The sequence below is a fragment of the Pimephales promelas genome, chromosome 15, assembly GCF_988280905.1.
Source record: "Pimephales promelas chromosome 15, fPimPro1.hap1.1, whole genome shotgun sequence".
In the NCBI taxonomy this organism is placed as follows: domain Eukaryota; kingdom Metazoa; phylum Chordata; class Actinopteri; order Cypriniformes; family Leuciscidae; genus Pimephales; species Pimephales promelas.
The window spans coordinates 19,226,181-19,242,867 of NC_142783.1; the positions used below are offsets into that span (position 1 = coordinate 19,226,181).

The window sequence follows — 16,687 nt, forward strand, 5'->3', positions numbered from 1 at the left end:
GGAAGTTTCGTGCTGTGGATATTTTAGGTTTTTATCATATGGAATATGTCATAAGTCATATGTTTGTATAACCACCAAAAATTAACATTTTATGTAATTTGCATTCAACAAGTTCTTAGAAATATTTATCCAAGATAAATGTGTTTAATATCTACACTGACTCCACCAATGCAAATTATTTGGTTTTGGATAAGTGCTGTTTTCCAACAATTGCAGATGCAAAGTAAGTAGACCAATGGAAGCAGAAAATGGGGGTGGGGTTTATCCATTCATCAGCATACAGCTGCTGTTCACTGGTTGGAGGAAAAGATTATAGGTCATGAATATCAATTTAGAGTAAGTATTTATTGTAGCATTTCAAGAGTTCCTAAAGTGCATTTTGGTGTTTGATTGACCAGTCTTCTCGAATTTCTCATCACATCTCGCCATAACATGGTACTGTACAATTTTTATCCTAAACAGCACGTTTGTGGGGTCTCTTTAACAATTTGCTGTTTTTTATGGTCTTTTTTTTAATATGATGCCATGTGATTTTCTGGGGGAAACAGTATCTCACGCATGAGTCTTATGTGCTGTATGTTGTAGATTATAGAGTATATTGGTCATTTGTCTCCAGTTACGCATTTGTTATTTGAAATGCAAACTATGTATTTTTTGATTGCCTTTGTTATATTTGATTTTGTATATAATTTGCATCATATATTTACTTCAAATGTGATGTCAAATAAGTCCATATTAATCTCTTATTTGTCCTCTCTTTCAGTTTAGCGTGCTTGTGTTGCTTACAGCAGTGGTCTGCTGCAATGCCTGCCATGTAGAATATAACCCTCCAGATACCACTAACAGCCCAGGTGATGTTACTACCTTGTCTATTGGGAAAAATGTAACTCACATTTTTGCAAACCGTTAAATATATGGTTGCAGGTCCAAACTCTACGATTGACTAATTGAGATTAATTTATCGATCGATTGATTGATTGATTCAGAAATTGTCAGCACGTCCTATTAAAGCCATTGACATGACGCTGTGGTAGGAGGGCTTAAATGCACATTGAGTTCAGAGACCCATCAATGCCTATTCCAGTGGTATGAAGATTTGTGTGGCTTTTTATCCCTTTATCACATTCACTAATGATTAAAAAACGTGTTTTGGCCCGTATAAATGAATTTTTCTCATGAGATCAAGTTAAAAAATATTTCTGTGTTTGTGTGTATTTATGATCCTGGATGACCAAGCGATAATAATTGAGGTACATTTCTATTATTGATTCAGGTTGTACTGACTCTGAAGGAAATCTCCATGGATTTAACTCTGAGTGGAGCAACGAACATGAGACATGTGTCTGTGTGGATTTTGGAATCATCTGTTGTGGACGGTACAGTTATTTGCACACATCCATTTCCCTGTTCTATTTTTGTTTATTATAAAGTAATTATATTGTGACAGTTGTAGAAATTTTGCTGTGACGCATGACTGTGTCATTCAATTATCTTTTTCTTATTTGTTTTTTTTTTCTGTTTTCATAAAATTGCACGAAAGGCACTATATTAAATTATTATTATTTAAATATAACATCACTTTCACATTTATAGAGAAAATCTGTTTCCAATTTTCTTGCAGAAATCATGAAATTTGTTTAATTTGGTAATATGATCAAAATTATAACACTGTATAATTCTTTTTTCTATCTACTTTTTTTGTGCTAATGACTGGACAGATTTTATCATCACTTCCAAACTGAACCCACCACTGAAATATTTTATGATAACTTTGGAGCATTCACTAACAACGACATCGGAGGGAATGAAGAACCATCCCAAGGATCAGGGTGTGTGGGTTGAAGGAGAGACTGGGTCAAAAGGCTCCAATTCAAACATTTACTAAACTCAAACTGATACAGTCAGGCAAACAGGCAGAGGATACACACACTTTACATAAACGAGAACAGCCTAGGAGTGAGGGAGAACACAGGGTTTAAATACAAAGAGCACAGATAGGGGAAACAAGGCACGGCTGGGGCAAATAAACTAAACACAGGTAAATGAACTAAACAGTAGGAGGAGCGGGAAAATGGGAACAGGACTGAACTAAATACACAAAGAAAGGGGGAAACACAGGACACACATATACTGACAACAACTCTCTTGCAAAATCAAATCCGGGCAGTATAGTCTTATTATGCCATTTTGAAAATCAATGAAATGTATTGCATGTGCCGTTTTCAAGAAGCATTAATGCTTTGTGCAGTGGTTTGAGAAATGACATTATGCCAAACACATACTGTATGTAGATGACTGTGTGTATGTGTGTGTTTCAACAGTGATGAGGAGTAAGCTCCCAATCAGACGGATTCCTCAGACTCACCTGAAGTCATTGGTGATGACTTTAATGAGTCAGCTGAGAACAGCGAACAATCCATCCTGAGCAGCAAAAATACTCAAATGTAGTTTTTTTTTTGTTTTTGTTTTTTACATTTACATTAAATACAAAGCATTAACCTGTTGAATAAGCTGATATAAATTAGGCTTAATAAAATATACATACCCCAGCATACATTTGTTGTTGTTTGAGCATTTATGAAAACATTAGACCAGAACAGTAAAGCAGTATACTTCAAAGACACAGAAGTAGTGGCCTAATGAGCAAAGGTCGCAGGTTTGATTCTCATTCCCCCCAGTGTTCGATAGTAGGACTGAAAAAGGTTGATGTATTATATTGTATTAAAGTATTAGGTGATGGTTTATAGCAACGCATTCTCACCCCAAGGCTAAAGGAAAGGAAAGTGTCTGTTAGAGGACGCGGTTAGGTTTAGGTGTGGGGTGGGGGTAGGGTACACGCGATCCAGGGCGTCATCTTACTGACGATAAAGGGCGCCTAAAGCGTCAGATATTGAAGCATGTCCAAATGCTTCCCAATTAAGGCGTCAGTTAAGTGACGCCTTGGGGGTGAGAATGGGCTGTTTATAGCTAACCTTCCTCAATGGGGGTGTCGGTCAGAACACACTGTATTTGATCCGTTCCATGCAAAAGAGGTGTATTTGTTGACAATCTTTGGCTGTACACAACACAGCAGTACACAGGCTTTACATGGTTACAGTTTATAAGTGTGTGTGGTCTACAAAAGGAAGGGAATAAAGATATATTAACACTGAAAATACATTTTGGTCCAAAAATAACAAGAACTACGACTTTATTCAGCATTGTTTTGTCCTCCGGTTCTGTTGTCAAGTCACGTTCAGTTACGCTGATGACGTAAGTCGCTGCTGACGTGTTATCTTATCCGAGCTTCGTTTACAGTCTGAGGGAGTAAACTGTAGCGCTGTAAACAAAACAATCTTCGCAAACATGTCTAAGGATTTCGACACAGAGGAAGACTTGCATTTTTTTACCCAGCCATATTTATTTGAACCTGAATACACAGACACACGTCAGCAGCGTCTTACGCTATCAGTTTCACCGCGGACTCGTGAGCGCGGATTAACAACGGAACCGGAAGACAATACAATGCTGAATAAAGTCTTAGTTTTTTTTATTTTTGGACCAAAATGTATTTTCGATGCTTCAAAAAATTAATTAACTAATCCACTGGTGTCACTTGGACTACTTTGGTGATGTCTTTATTACCTTTCTGGACAAGGACAGTATACCGTACATACATTTTCAATAGAGGGACAGAAAACTCTCGGACTAAATCTAAAATATCTTAAACTGTTCCGAAGATGAATGGTCTTCAGATGAAGGTCTTACAGGCTTGGAACGGCATGAGGGTGAGTCATTAATGACATCATTTTCATTTTTGAACTAACCCTTTAAAGTTTACTTTAAAAAAAAACAACTAAATTTTACTTACCCCCATGTCATCCAAGATGACTATGTCTTTCTTTCTTCAGTCAAAAAGAAGGTTTTTGATGAAAACATTCCAGGATTTTTCTCCATATAATGCACTTTAACCAAACGGTTCGAAGTCCAAACGACCTTGACTCTCCTGTTCGAACTCGTTCATCAAAATGAATGAATCTTTTCCCGAGTCAATTCATTCATTTCGTTCATTGAATGAACCAAATGACACGAAAAAAGATTTGTTCATTTTTATAAACGAGTTCAAACAGGAGAGTCACGAACGCGCACTTCCTCAAAAACACATGAGCAGAGTCTGCAAAGCGTCATGAGAATCTGCGTTAAATGTCTCAAAGCACAAAACATTACAATAATAATGTTACATGTTTCAAATGACTGCTGCGGATTAATTTCAGCATTGATAGTGTTGCCATTGAAACATAAATCCGAGTCTGAGGACATGAATGGTTCTGAAACGGGGTGATGAAGAGAGTTTCAACCAGTATAACCAAAAGTGTTTCTGAATAACATAGCCTTCCCTACCTTTAAATGTATCGTGGACCAATAAGCATGCATTTGTGTGTGCTAGTGTATTTTTGAGGAAAATATAGGCCCTGAATGTGTTTTATTGTCTGTGTCCAATGGAACCTGATGCAGTACATGGTTCATGTCACACGTGGGCAGTAAACACAGTGCAATCGCATGAGGTTATGCTTACAGTGTGAAGCCCAGCAGAATAGTTACTACAGAGACGGCACATGCAAGGATGTGGGCTCAGAAGAAGCCCAGAGAGAGAGAGAGAGAGAGAGAGAGATGAATGTTGAGGTAGAACACCTGGAGTTGACTGAATCAGAGTGTTTATTCCCCCGACTGCCTGACAGCAATCTGCTGTAGAAGACAGGTGAGTGCAGAAAATGCATGTTTCTACACTACATAGCTATCAGTAATAATAAATGATCATATGAATACAATAATTCATATGTGTAATTATTTGTTTTATCTCCTTGTTTCAAAGATGAGAGAAAAGACTGAATTTATGAATGTGCAGTAGCAGGGTCACAGTTTATTCTGTAGAGCATCTTCATGTGTTTTAAGTTTGATTGTCTGTGAATAGTGGACACGATAAATTTAAGCCTCTGTGGATGCTTTTGTCTCTTTAAGTTGGAAAATTGTGTTCTATATTGTATTTTATATCTGATCAGTTTCACTTCCATATTGGAGACATTGTAATTGCAGCCCACATCAGCCATACATGCACATGCAAACATAGTTGTTCGCAATAGGTTGTGAAAAGATTGAAGTAACCCACAGTCATCTATTGGACATGTTGACATAGACTGCAGCTCTTTTGTGTTGCCATGAAGTGAGGACACATAGGCAATTTTCTCCCTTGCACACATAAATGCACACACACCTCCTCAGATCAGTATGTTTGTGCAGACGGGCAGTATGGCGACAGAATTTAGTGATTTTTTGGATCACATTTGAGTCAGGCTGAAAAGCTATGCCTCAGGGTTCAATTTTTTTTCTTTTTAACTTTATATAGATGTTCTGTTTCTGATAAGTCACTTCACACAAATGGGATGTGTGACCACAATGTTATGTGTTATGTGTGAGAGGATTTTCTGTCGAAAATTTGCAATAGCCCTTGACCAAAAAGAAGTTCAGAAGTCAGCACAACAGCATCTGTGATTTTTTTTTTTTTTTTTGAAAATGAAAATTATGTACTAACTATTTAGATAAATAACTAAAAGTTTAAACCAGATTTTAATATCATCTATAATACAGCTCAGGTTTTGTAATATTGTCAGTATATGAGTGCAGATTTGAATATTTTACAGTTTGGTCAGTGTGACATGTAAAACTGCCAAAGGGAAAATCCACACCTGTAGGATAAGAATAGAGAGATGATGTGAGATTGGGATGATTATGAAAGGGAGAGAAAAGAATGAAACTGATAGAGAGAAAGTGCTGGAAGATAATGTGATCTTCTCACCCTCCAAGTCCTATCACAGGTGAATAATAACATTTGATGATATAAAAGAAAAATATATCAGCTGTAAGTCAGGGTATAGCGATCACTCTTCCTCCTTTTCTCTCTTCATCACACGAAACACATTTGCAGTTATTATAGGCAGTTTTATTTACTTTAATTCAACTTTTTTTTAACACACATTAAAATGACCTGAAAACTGTTTTAGGGCTTTGTAGTTTAAAACTTTATAATTATTTCAAACTTTATAAAAATCCATTGTTGAATCCATTGATTGATAATCTAACCAAAGACTGAAATATTCACTCAAAAATCAAAGCACTTCAATGTTTACTGCGTTAAATAACTATCAACCAAGGTAAACACTGCATAATATATTTTTTTTATTAATAAAACATTATTATAATATTTTTAGAGCATTATTTCCAATCTGTAATTGAACCAAATTATGCTAAAAGTGTGAAAAATATTATTTGTTTGTTTGGAAACACCCACACATTTGACCACAACAAACTGATTTTCATCTCATCTTGGCTCTGTGTTTGCCAAGTTGCAGATATGTTTGACGATGAGAGAATTCTAATATTATAATATAATTAAATGAGGCACAATTACAACAGGAAGTCCAAAATTATCTCATTATGTCTATCCTCTGATTGAGAGAACGAGATAGAGAGAGACCAACAAAGAGAGATAAAGACAAATACAGCCAAGCATGAAAATGTAATTTGTTGCGCAAATAAAGGATGGTTATGCTCAGTGTTTCATAGTCAAAAGCTAAGCATGCCTCTGCCTTATAGACTAACCTATTCCGAGTTCAGCTGGCATATAGTGAGCAAAGCTGATGGCTCTTTCACATGATTTACAACAGGGCAAAACAATTAGTCCCACCACATAATAATATTTTACGCAAACTGTAAAGATCAACTGCTTTCAGTTACGCACCCATATGGAACACTAAAGAAGAATGCTGATCCTTCTCTTTTCAGTACAATGAATAATGACTTCGATTTCATTCTTTAGTTTTATTTAAATTATAAAAATATTTTCAAGATTTGTTATCACAACATATTTTCTTTTGTCAAATCAACTTTATAATAATTTATTTAGTTGAGATAACTTATTATTTTGAGTTTCTGATGATTAAATTAATCTCCTTCATTGTATTAACTCACTTTTTCCAGTTCAATCAACTTAAAATTTTAAGGCAACCCAGGTTACTTACTTTTTTAAGTTAAACCAACAATTTTTTTTACAGTGTAGTAATCACAACATTTTTTCTTTTGTCAAATCAACTTAAATAATTTATTTAGTTCAGATAACATATAATTTTGAGTTTCTGATGATTAAATCATTCTCCTTCATTGTATTAACTCACTTTTTCCAGTTCAATTAACTTAAATTTTTAAGGCAACCAGGTTACTTACTTTTTAAAGTTAAACCATCAATATTTTTTTACAGTGTGTGTATATATATATATATATATATGGGTGATTCTTCAATTGGGGGCTATTTTGCCATCTTAGATTTTGATTAATGAAATTTGGTTAAATTTTGTTAGAATTATGTCAAGACAATGTTTACATGTTTTGATGTAAAGATATAATAATGGCCGCAACTGAGCTTAAATATTATTTGAGTATTTTATATCTATTTGTCAACTGGCACTTCAAAATGTCATTCCCATCACAACATCAAAAAGTCTTATAACGCACAGAATGTTTCAAGGAGATCATTTAAACTCATTTATCTTGCAAATAGTTTTAACCTTTAACAATGCGTATAAAAAACAAAATGTTTCCACTCAGCGAATTACGGATATTTTCTTGTTCTTACCATAAAAAAGTATTTTTCTGTGTTCGTCAAAGCACACTTTTGTTTAATTTCTGGAAAATTAATTTTAGATGTTTTTTCTTTGAATAGGTGAATGAGTATTTTATTAGGCTTTTCATGTAGCACCTCAGGATTGAACATAAAACATTTTTAAAGGTACATTTGCTGTAAATTAAGCAACGTGGCGGTAATGACATACTGTTCTGGTAATGACATAGTGTTTTGGTAATGACATAAATGAAAAGTGCACTGATACGTAAAGCAAATTTAAAGGCTTAAAATAATGACTTTTGGTGAGTGTTGTTAAAAGAAATCGCCCTGGTTGCGTATGCAACCCACCGTTCCCTGAAGGAGGGAACGGAGGACGTTGTCGACTGTTGACTGAATGGGGATCGCGCCAGAGAGCCTATGTTCTTCGAGTACTATTGAACGAGCCAATGTAATTGGCGTGCGTGATTTGCATCACACACTCCCGTCACTGTAGGGACCGCAACGTATGGACCCAGCCTAACACAGGTTCCACACTGCTTATGAGTGGTAGGCCTAACACCGTCGAGCTGGTACTGTGTAGTGGAAAAATGCCTTAAAGTGTGAGATTACTTTAAGCTTTCCTGTTTCTTTTCTTCTTTTGTATCTTTCTTTTTCTCTGTAAACATACTGCTGATATTTTACAGGATCTCCCTTCAATTTTTTTCTATAATCTCTAGACCTTTCTGTTGATTTCTTGGAAGCCATTCTGGTTAAAAAAATAAGAAAAAATTGTTTTATGAAGTAAGACCTATCACTTAAGTTTCACTGTAAAACCACAGTATTATGCTTCTTTAACTTAATTAATAAACACACAATATGATATAGATAGTGACACGGAACATGTCATTACCACCATCACTTGTCATTACCATCACAACAAGTTGTGTGTTGGTAATGACGTGTTGCGGTAATGATATTTTTAATTTTTTTCAGGAAAAAAGGATGCTAGGTCATGGTTTTGCTAACATTACTCAACAGCTAGTACAAAAAACTTTAAATACACATAAATCACGTGAATGTATATATAAATGTATCAAAATATTGCTGCTACAACATTTATGGTAATGACGCTGAATAAGTCTACTCCATGATCAGAAAGAATTCAAGATTAAATAACTTACTTTTTCAGACATCAAATTTCACTGTTCTTTCATGGCTGACATGTGCTCCACTTCTAGTCTTCATTTCCATGGTTACGGCATAAACAAGTCTCACCCTCAGAAATATCCTTGTTGTAATTATAGACTGTTGCGGTAATGACAGTATTGTTGTGGACAATACTAAATTGTTAAAAATATTCACAAATTGCACAGATATTAACCCGAATTATGCATCAAGTGCCTTTTAAAGTTACTGTTTAAACATATATTGTAATTGTTTAATGAACTGATTACATTTTATCACATTTTCAGAGCAGACAAGTTCTGAAGTCTGGGTTGGGGACAAGGCCTGAATAGCCAAATATTAGTGATGAAAATAATTTTAAAAATGGAAATCATACTGATTTTTGTGTATAACATTTTTTCGTGGTACAACAAATATAATTTTAAATAACTAAACTGTTTATTTTATAATATTGTATTTTTAACATGAATGTATAACCTGGGGACATAAAAGTTCCCCTAATTGAAGAATCACCCATATATATGGTGGGGTTTTTTTTCCCGATTTGGAGCTTGACAACATATGGTTATCATTCCTTTTTATTGTATGGAAAAGAGCAGTGTAAACATCCTGCCTAATGCTGCCTCAACATGCTGCTGAAATTACCGTAATTATGAATTATCATAAAAAATATCACTTTGATAGATGAGTTTCCAAGCTGGGACTGGCTGTTACTTTACTATTGCTGCAGTAATCAATATGTTTTAATATGTTTTTCCCACAACAAGCCAGCAGCAATATCAACCTCTAGCCCAAGACTGGTTGCCCACCACTGAAGCTAAGCAGGGTTGAGCCTGGTCAGTACTTGGATGGGAGACCTCCTGGTAAAAAGTTACTGCTGGAAGAGGTGTTAATGAGGCCAGTAGGGGGTGCTCACCCTCACGTCTGTGTGTGTGTGTGTGTGTGTGTGTGTGTCCTAACACCCCAGTATAGTGATGGGGACACTATACTGTCAAAAAGCACCGTCTTTTCCGATGAGACATTAAACCAAGTTTCTGACTCTCTGTGGTCATTAAAAAAAACACGATTTCCTTTGAAATAAAAATAGGGATTTAACCCTGGCATCCTGGCCAGATTTGGCCATTGGTCTCTGTCCATCGTCACGGCCTTCTAATCATCCCCTTATACTGATTGGCTTCATCATTCTGTCTCCTCTCTACCAATAAGCTGGTGGCAGTTCTGGCGCAGTATGGCTGCCATCGCATCATCCAGGTTATATTAATAAATACTCTGACACATCCGAGCTTTATAATGGCAGTAGATTGCAACCATCAGTTTTGAACCTCAAAAAAGTGCATTAATCCATCATAAAAGTGCTCCACACGGCTTTGTAAGGAAAATATTTCTTACAAAATCATAGGCAAGAGTAAACCTGATTCCGTTTCTCTCTGAAGTGAGATAATGATAGATTTTTCATTTTTAGGTTAAATATCCCTTTAAGAATTAAGATTGTTGATGGATAGAATGTGAGGCGCTTTTCAGACAATGCTAAAAGTAAATCAAGAACAGTCTTGCAGTGGCTTCAATGAGATGAATATGAGTTAGTGTGTGTGTGTATTTATTCAGAACATCTATAAATCGTCCCTAGAACACTCAGATTGAAGCGAGACCCGAGACCAGTCTGTAAGCCTGTGGCCCAAGAAACACAAATAAAACACTAGTCTCCAAGACACTCTATGGATACTTTGCTGAAATGGTCTGATTGTGTTCTTATTATGAGCAATTGCAGGTGCCGGATCAATGGCCACCCCCAAAGGAACATCTATAATTGGATGCACAGCAAATCCCTCAGCAGGGTCACAGTATCATTCCTCCCACACACTTCTCTTTTACCTCTTTCCCATTATGTCCAACTACAGACAAAGTCAAATAACAAAGAGTCTGTCTTTTTATTTTTAATCAAATGTGTCAACTCATAGACATAAAGGTCTCAAAAGAACTGATAATAGCAGTGACTCTGTACGAGTCACTGTTTTGGATTAAGTAAAACCCTTGTCTTAATATCACCTTTAGCATCCTTTCACTTCTTGTCCTCATTATTTCTAAAATAACCAACTATATTCTCTATCACAGCTACTGAAATGCATGCAGAGTGCCCAAGGGGAGTGCACATCTAATTTAGATGCTCCTTTTTGTTATTTTCAGACTCCCAAGATGGCACTATCCTGAGGTGGCCAATGCCGTCGGCTCTCTTTGACATGCCGTGGTGGCAGGCGCTCTTAAACTCCACCCTCACCCTCAATCAAAGCAACAGTAGTTTGTTCCTGCTTGATGTCCCCTGCTGGCAATCAAGCGCCATGACGCTTACACTAGTGTTATGCTACTGCCTGGTGCTTATTTTGGGCTTGCTTGGTAACATCCTCCTCATTTGCATTATTATGCACCAGCGGGACCCTCCGAACGTCACTAGCATCCTCATTGCCAACCTTTCGGTTTCCGACATCCTGGTGAGTGTGTTCTGCCTTCCCTTCACTGTGGTTTACACTCTCATGGATCACTGGATCTTCGGTGGGCTGCTATGTCGCCTAATGCCGTTTGTGCAGTGTGTGTCGGTGACAGTTTCAGTCCTGTCTCTGGTTTTGATCGCACTTGAAAGGCACCAGCTCATACTGCATCCATCTGGCTGGAAGCCGAGCGTCCCGCAGGCATACATAGCCGTTTTGATTGTGTGGCTGCTGGCCTGCATAACATCATTACCTTTCCTGGCATTCCACATGCTCAGCAGCGAGCCATACAGTCTGCTTCCCGCGCCGCTTAGCCAGCTACAGGCATGTCTGGAAGTCTGGCCTTCTCAGCAGCACAAACTAGTCTACACCACCAGCCTGTTAATATTCCAGTACTGCTGCCCGCTACTCCTCATGCTTCTCTGCTACCTTCGCATCTTCCTGCGGCTGCGACGCCGACAACGCATGCTGGAGCGCCAGTGCAGCCGCAATCGAGAAGACGAACACAGGCGCGTGAAGCACAGCAAACGCATAAATGTTATGCTTGCCACTTTGGTGGTTGCATTTGCTGTGTGCTGGCTGCCATTAAATGCCTTTAATGTGGTGGCGGACTGGTACCAGGAGGCGCTGCCTGTGTGTTACCACAATCTGCTGTTTTCACTCTGTCATCTGCTGGCCATGAGTTCCACCTGCATCAACCCCATCATCTATGGCTTCCTCAACAGCAACTTTCGCAAGGATGTGTCCTCCGTGGTGCTACACTGCCATTTTCAGCCAGTCGAAGACAGCTACGAACACTTTCCAATGTCCACCATGAACACCGATGTGTCACGGACATCACTCAGAAACAGTTCTGTGTAATTCTGGGCTTATTGCTTAATTAATCTGGACATCAAAACCAGTGTTTAGCTTAGATCAAGCTTGACTTCCACTACAGTGACAGATGCCATATAGTGGAAAGGTGGAAATAAAAGTACATAAATGTATTGAAAATGTAACTTGAATGGATTGATTATGGATTCTGATTGGTCCACGGAATGAAGTCGTGACAAATACCCATTTGATTTATAAGGATTGAATCCTATCCTTGTTGTAACATTGAGGTATGTTATGCACACTGATTATGTTTTAAATTTCCAAAAGCATTTTACTCTGCTAAAACTGGTGGACTATGTAAGGAAAATGCAGCAGAAGGTTTGTGAGCTATGTAGCTTTTTTGCCACTCAAACACAATGAAAGCTATAAGGAATGAATTGGGTGAAGGCAACACTTGCATCTGAAACATTATCTCTTCTTCCTTGAGGCACTGAGCTAGCTAAGCCCTAATGCTAACCCTAATGTCTAGCGTGATTCAAGCTAAAACCCACAATAAATCAGAATATACCTGTCAGCTTATATTGTCAGGCTGCAGCCTAAAAGGGGAAAACCGATAATATCCACTGGACAAACAAAACTGTGCTGGAGTTTTTCATTTTTCTGGGGCTTATTTTTGTGACTCATCCTTTCAAACACACACACATAACCAGCAGAAAGAGACATTGGCTGAAATGTTCTATCAAGAAACTATTAATTAATTTTATACGATGTTTAAACTCAAAAAGATGATTAAATAAAATTGTGAAAAATACATAAATGTCACCTTCATCATAAATGTGCTTGTGAAATATACAAAATGAATATCTGTTCGGTTTGTTGATCAGGTGTCAGGCCAACTCATCTGTCAGTCACATAAAGACATGATTGATGGGAGTAATAATTTTGTATGATAAACGGGCTCTGGTATAATACATCAATTTATTTTAAAGTGCTCTCCCAATAGAAAAGGCATCCACATTTCAAGATTACACCCATTTCATGACTTAGTAATGCAGAGTTATAACACACTGTAATCATAGGACTGAGTGCTTGTATCCTTGCCAGGCAAAACATCTTTGTCAGTACCTGGGGAATAGTTTGCCATAACTGTAATAGTGGGAATCAAACACAACAAATCCCTTATTCCCTTACACCCACATCATGTATTTATTTATATACCATACTGTTCTAATTGACATGTTCCTGGATCGACATCTTTTGTTGAGCCTGGAACAACAATCCTGTCCAAAAAGATATCTGGTCTAACCCTACCCATAACTTATCCTAAAATCAAAGGGACATAATAAATAACACTGATGTAGAAAGCATCTAACCCTGGTTGTAAGCCTAAACTTGACTGAGGCAACTTTAACTGTAAACCATCCCTTAAATCTGATTGGTTGATTGGAATGTTGTTCCAGGATCAACAAAGATGTTGAACACTTTTTATAAGGCGAAATCACGTTGACCAAGCAGGATTTGTTTTTGAATGCATTCAGCAGCAAGATTGTAACTGTTCAAACTTCTCTAGACATATTGTAATGCCTCAATTGAATGTGACTGTGTCTTATTCTAGTGTTATGTATTTTCAGGTTTTGTGAAACATTATAAACATTTACTGTTCTGTTTTGTATCTGTGTAATGTCATATCCATGGGTGGAACATCAATAAATCTCTTTTATGGGCAATTGGGGTGATACCAAATGTTGTAAAAGAGAAAAGCTGAGATTTAGAGGGAGAAGTAAAGAGAGAAGAGACGATAGATGAGTTTAATATGAATTTTCCTGGAACGGTACAGTTGGCTCATGCTATATGGTTCTCAATTGTGCATCTGTTTGCCTGTATTTTTTCACAATTGTTTTGATGTTGTTTAGTTTTTGTAAATGTGATAGAAAGACAGCACATACATTGCATAAAATGATTGGTTGTTGCAATGAATTTTATATTAAATCTGATGTCATGCATGTTTACATGTTCACACCCCTGGCTGCTCCTAATATATGTGCACTACCTTGGATGGATTAAATGCAGATGACATATTCCGAGTATAGGTTTCCTTACTTTGCCTTTACTTTACTTTGCTTTAACTTTAAATTTCTAATGACCAGGAATTATACTTTTATTAAGTAGGCCTATACAGATATGTGTTTCAGGCATGTTAATCTGTGCGCAAGTCAGCAAGTTTTTAAATGAGCACAAAATAAGGTGTAGGCTGTGTGCAATTTATAGGGATGGATAATATTTCGGAGAATTCAAAAACTAAACAACATCAGCATTTGTAATCTTGTCATTTCATTTGTAATTTCAAACACTGTCATAAATGTAAAACATTTTTCATTCCTCTTGAAAACTGTTCTAGGTGCTTGAATGTAAAAATTGGTTTTCATTGTGATCAACTGTTTCAGTTTCTTGGAGTTTGATTTTTATAGTAGTCTTGTGGTCTGACATTTAAAGCAACACCAAAGAACTTTTCCTCTGCGGTCACCCTACAGGTTGGAAGCGGAATTGTCCATTACTGCTGTCGTAAATAATTTACCGCATCCTACTGTGCCCCTACTGAACCACTGAAACGATTTTGAAACCATTATTTTAAGGTAAAAATTCTTTCTTGTTGCTTTAATGTGAAAGCAATTTTAAAACATATTTTCTACAAATATTCAAACATTCATCATCATATATTCATCATTGAACCTTGGTCCATTCACTCTTCTTCTTCCGGGAAAAAGTTAACTCAGCCTAAAATCAGCTTAGCTCACCGTGTCCTCCCACTTTTTTTAGTGGTGTTGGTTCCGGAAGTATTTTTTCCATTCATTTCTCCCATAGCGATTTCAGATAAAGTCTTTGTAAAAGCGAAGCGAACCCTTTCGCACGTTCGATCACAATGGTGTGATCAGTTTGGGTTGGTCCCTGGAACGTACGATCACACTGGTGTGATTAGAACATTAGAACGGTCAGTGCATCACGTGATCAACTGATAAATTCACACATGCCTTTGCGCATTGGCTGGCGCTGAGCCAGAGACAGTGTTGTCTTATTTCACAACTATTCTGTGTTTTCAACCACATAATGTTTATTTTAGGTTTCAGACATTTAAATGCACCTAAGTACTAGCAAAAAAAAAAAATGATTTTGAAAAAAAAAAATTTTTTTTTGAGTTTGTAAAATACACACTGATGTCTATGATGCGGCAAAAATAATTAACTATAGTTTTCAGTCCATTGAGTGCAAGGATAAATTAATACCAAATATATTTCCAAATATACAAATAAAGTAAAAGGTATAACAGCTTATCTTGCCTTATGCATTGTTTTTCCTTCTCCATTTCCCTCAAATAAACAAGGAGAAAGTACCTTTGGCGACAGAAACTATTACAAATGCACATAAGGTTTGCCATGCTGTTTCGTTTACATGTAGCTACCACAATTCCTTGCGCTCAGGTACTTTGGTGTGACTGCTACAAAGCCGTGAGTCGTGGTTTGAAGTCATGATTTACATGCTCAAAAACCTGCCTGGAATGCAGCAATACGCAGCATAAGTTGAGGAATTTAGCATATTAGCCCCCCAAAACCCACCTGTCCCTACATTGGATGCTAACTTATCTGAGGCGATTTAATGCTAACTGTTGCTGACAAAATTTATTGATGGCTTAATTTAAGAAATTTTCTATTTGCGCTTCTGATTTGGCTGGGAGATTATCTGATTTTGGGTGCGCAACAATGAGTTTGTCAAGTAACTCCAGTTGGAATCTTCACCTCAAAATGGCTGCCGCGCTATCGAAGCGCCGCCTAGTGGCTGTTACCAAAAAAGCATCGGAGTTTCTCCTCTTTGATGTGATAGACACTTTAATAATAATAATAATAATTCGTTACATTTATATAGCGCTTTTCTGGACACTCAAAGCGCTTCACATAGAAGGGGGGGATCTCCTCAACCACCACCAATGTGCAGCATCCACCTGGATGATGCGACGGCAGCCATATTGCGCCAGAACGCTCACCACACACCAGCTTACTGGTGGAGAGGAGACAGTGATGAAGCCAATTGGTGTATATGGGGATGATTAGGAGGCCATGATGGACAGAGGCTACTGGGCAAATTTGGCCAGGATGCCGGGGTTACACCCCTGCTCTTACGAAAGACATCCTGGGATTTTTTTTTTTTTATGACCACAGAGAGTCAGGACCTCGGTTTAACGTCTCATCCGAAGGACGGTGCTCTTTTTGACAGCATAGTGTCCCCATCACTTTGCTGGGGCGTTAGGACCCACACAGATCACAGGGTGAGCACCCCCTGCTGGCCACACTAACACCTCTACCAGCAGCAACCTGCCTTTCTCAGAAGGTCTCCCATCCAGGTACTAACCAGGCTCAGCCCTGCTTAGCTTTAATGGGCAACCAGTCTTGGGCTACAGGGTGATATGGCTGCTGGTAAGCAACCCATGGTGCAACAGGAGATAGGAGTTGTTGTTATATTTAAAAGTTGCGGAACCCGGAGACGCGGCAGTTGAGGAGCTTAGGGTGGAAGCTGGAGG

General features: G+C 37.6%; 2 protein-coding genes across 2 annotated transcripts; both read left to right on the forward strand.

Annotated features, from left to right (window-relative positions):
• Positions 1 to 350: 350 nt before the first annotated feature.
• On the forward strand, positions 351 to 2,554 carry LOC148973556 (beta-microseminoprotein J1). The gene is made up of 5 exons (XM_089119979.1): positions 351 to 435; positions 764 to 851; positions 1,274 to 1,376; positions 1,719 to 1,829; positions 2,322 to 2,554. The coding sequence occupies exons 1-5, from the start codon at positions 433 to 435 to the stop codon at positions 2,332 to 2,334; spliced, it is 318 nt and encodes a 105-aa protein (XP_088976105.1). The 5' UTR covers positions 351 to 432; the 3' UTR covers positions 2,335 to 2,554.
• Positions 2,555 to 10,818: 8,264 nt separating this feature from the next.
• Positions 10,819 to 12,609, forward strand: npy4r (neuropeptide Y receptor Y4). Its single transcript, XM_039670356.2, has one exon. It carries the CDS (start codon positions 11,035 to 11,037, stop codon positions 12,160 to 12,162), a length of 1,128 nt encoding a protein of 375 aa, XP_039526290.1. The 5' UTR covers positions 10,819 to 11,034; the 3' UTR covers positions 12,163 to 12,609.
• Positions 12,610 to 16,687: the final 4,078 nt, after the last annotated feature.

Bases quoted from the DNA above. Each gene is read 5' to 3' on its own strand.
- LOC148973556 (XM_089119979.1), top strand. The intron at 852-1,273 runs GTGATGTTACTA...TTATTGATTCAG, and splicing joins AGATACCACTAACAGCCCAG to GTTGTACTGACTCTGAAGGA. The intron at 1,377-1,718 runs GTACAGTTATTT...ATGACTGGACAG, and splicing joins GGAATCATCTGTTGTGGACG to ATTTTATCATCACTTCCAAA.
- npy4r (XM_039670356.2), top strand. From the start codon at position 11,035: ATGCCGTCGGCTCTCTTTGACATGCCGTGGTGGCAGGCGCTCTTAAAC.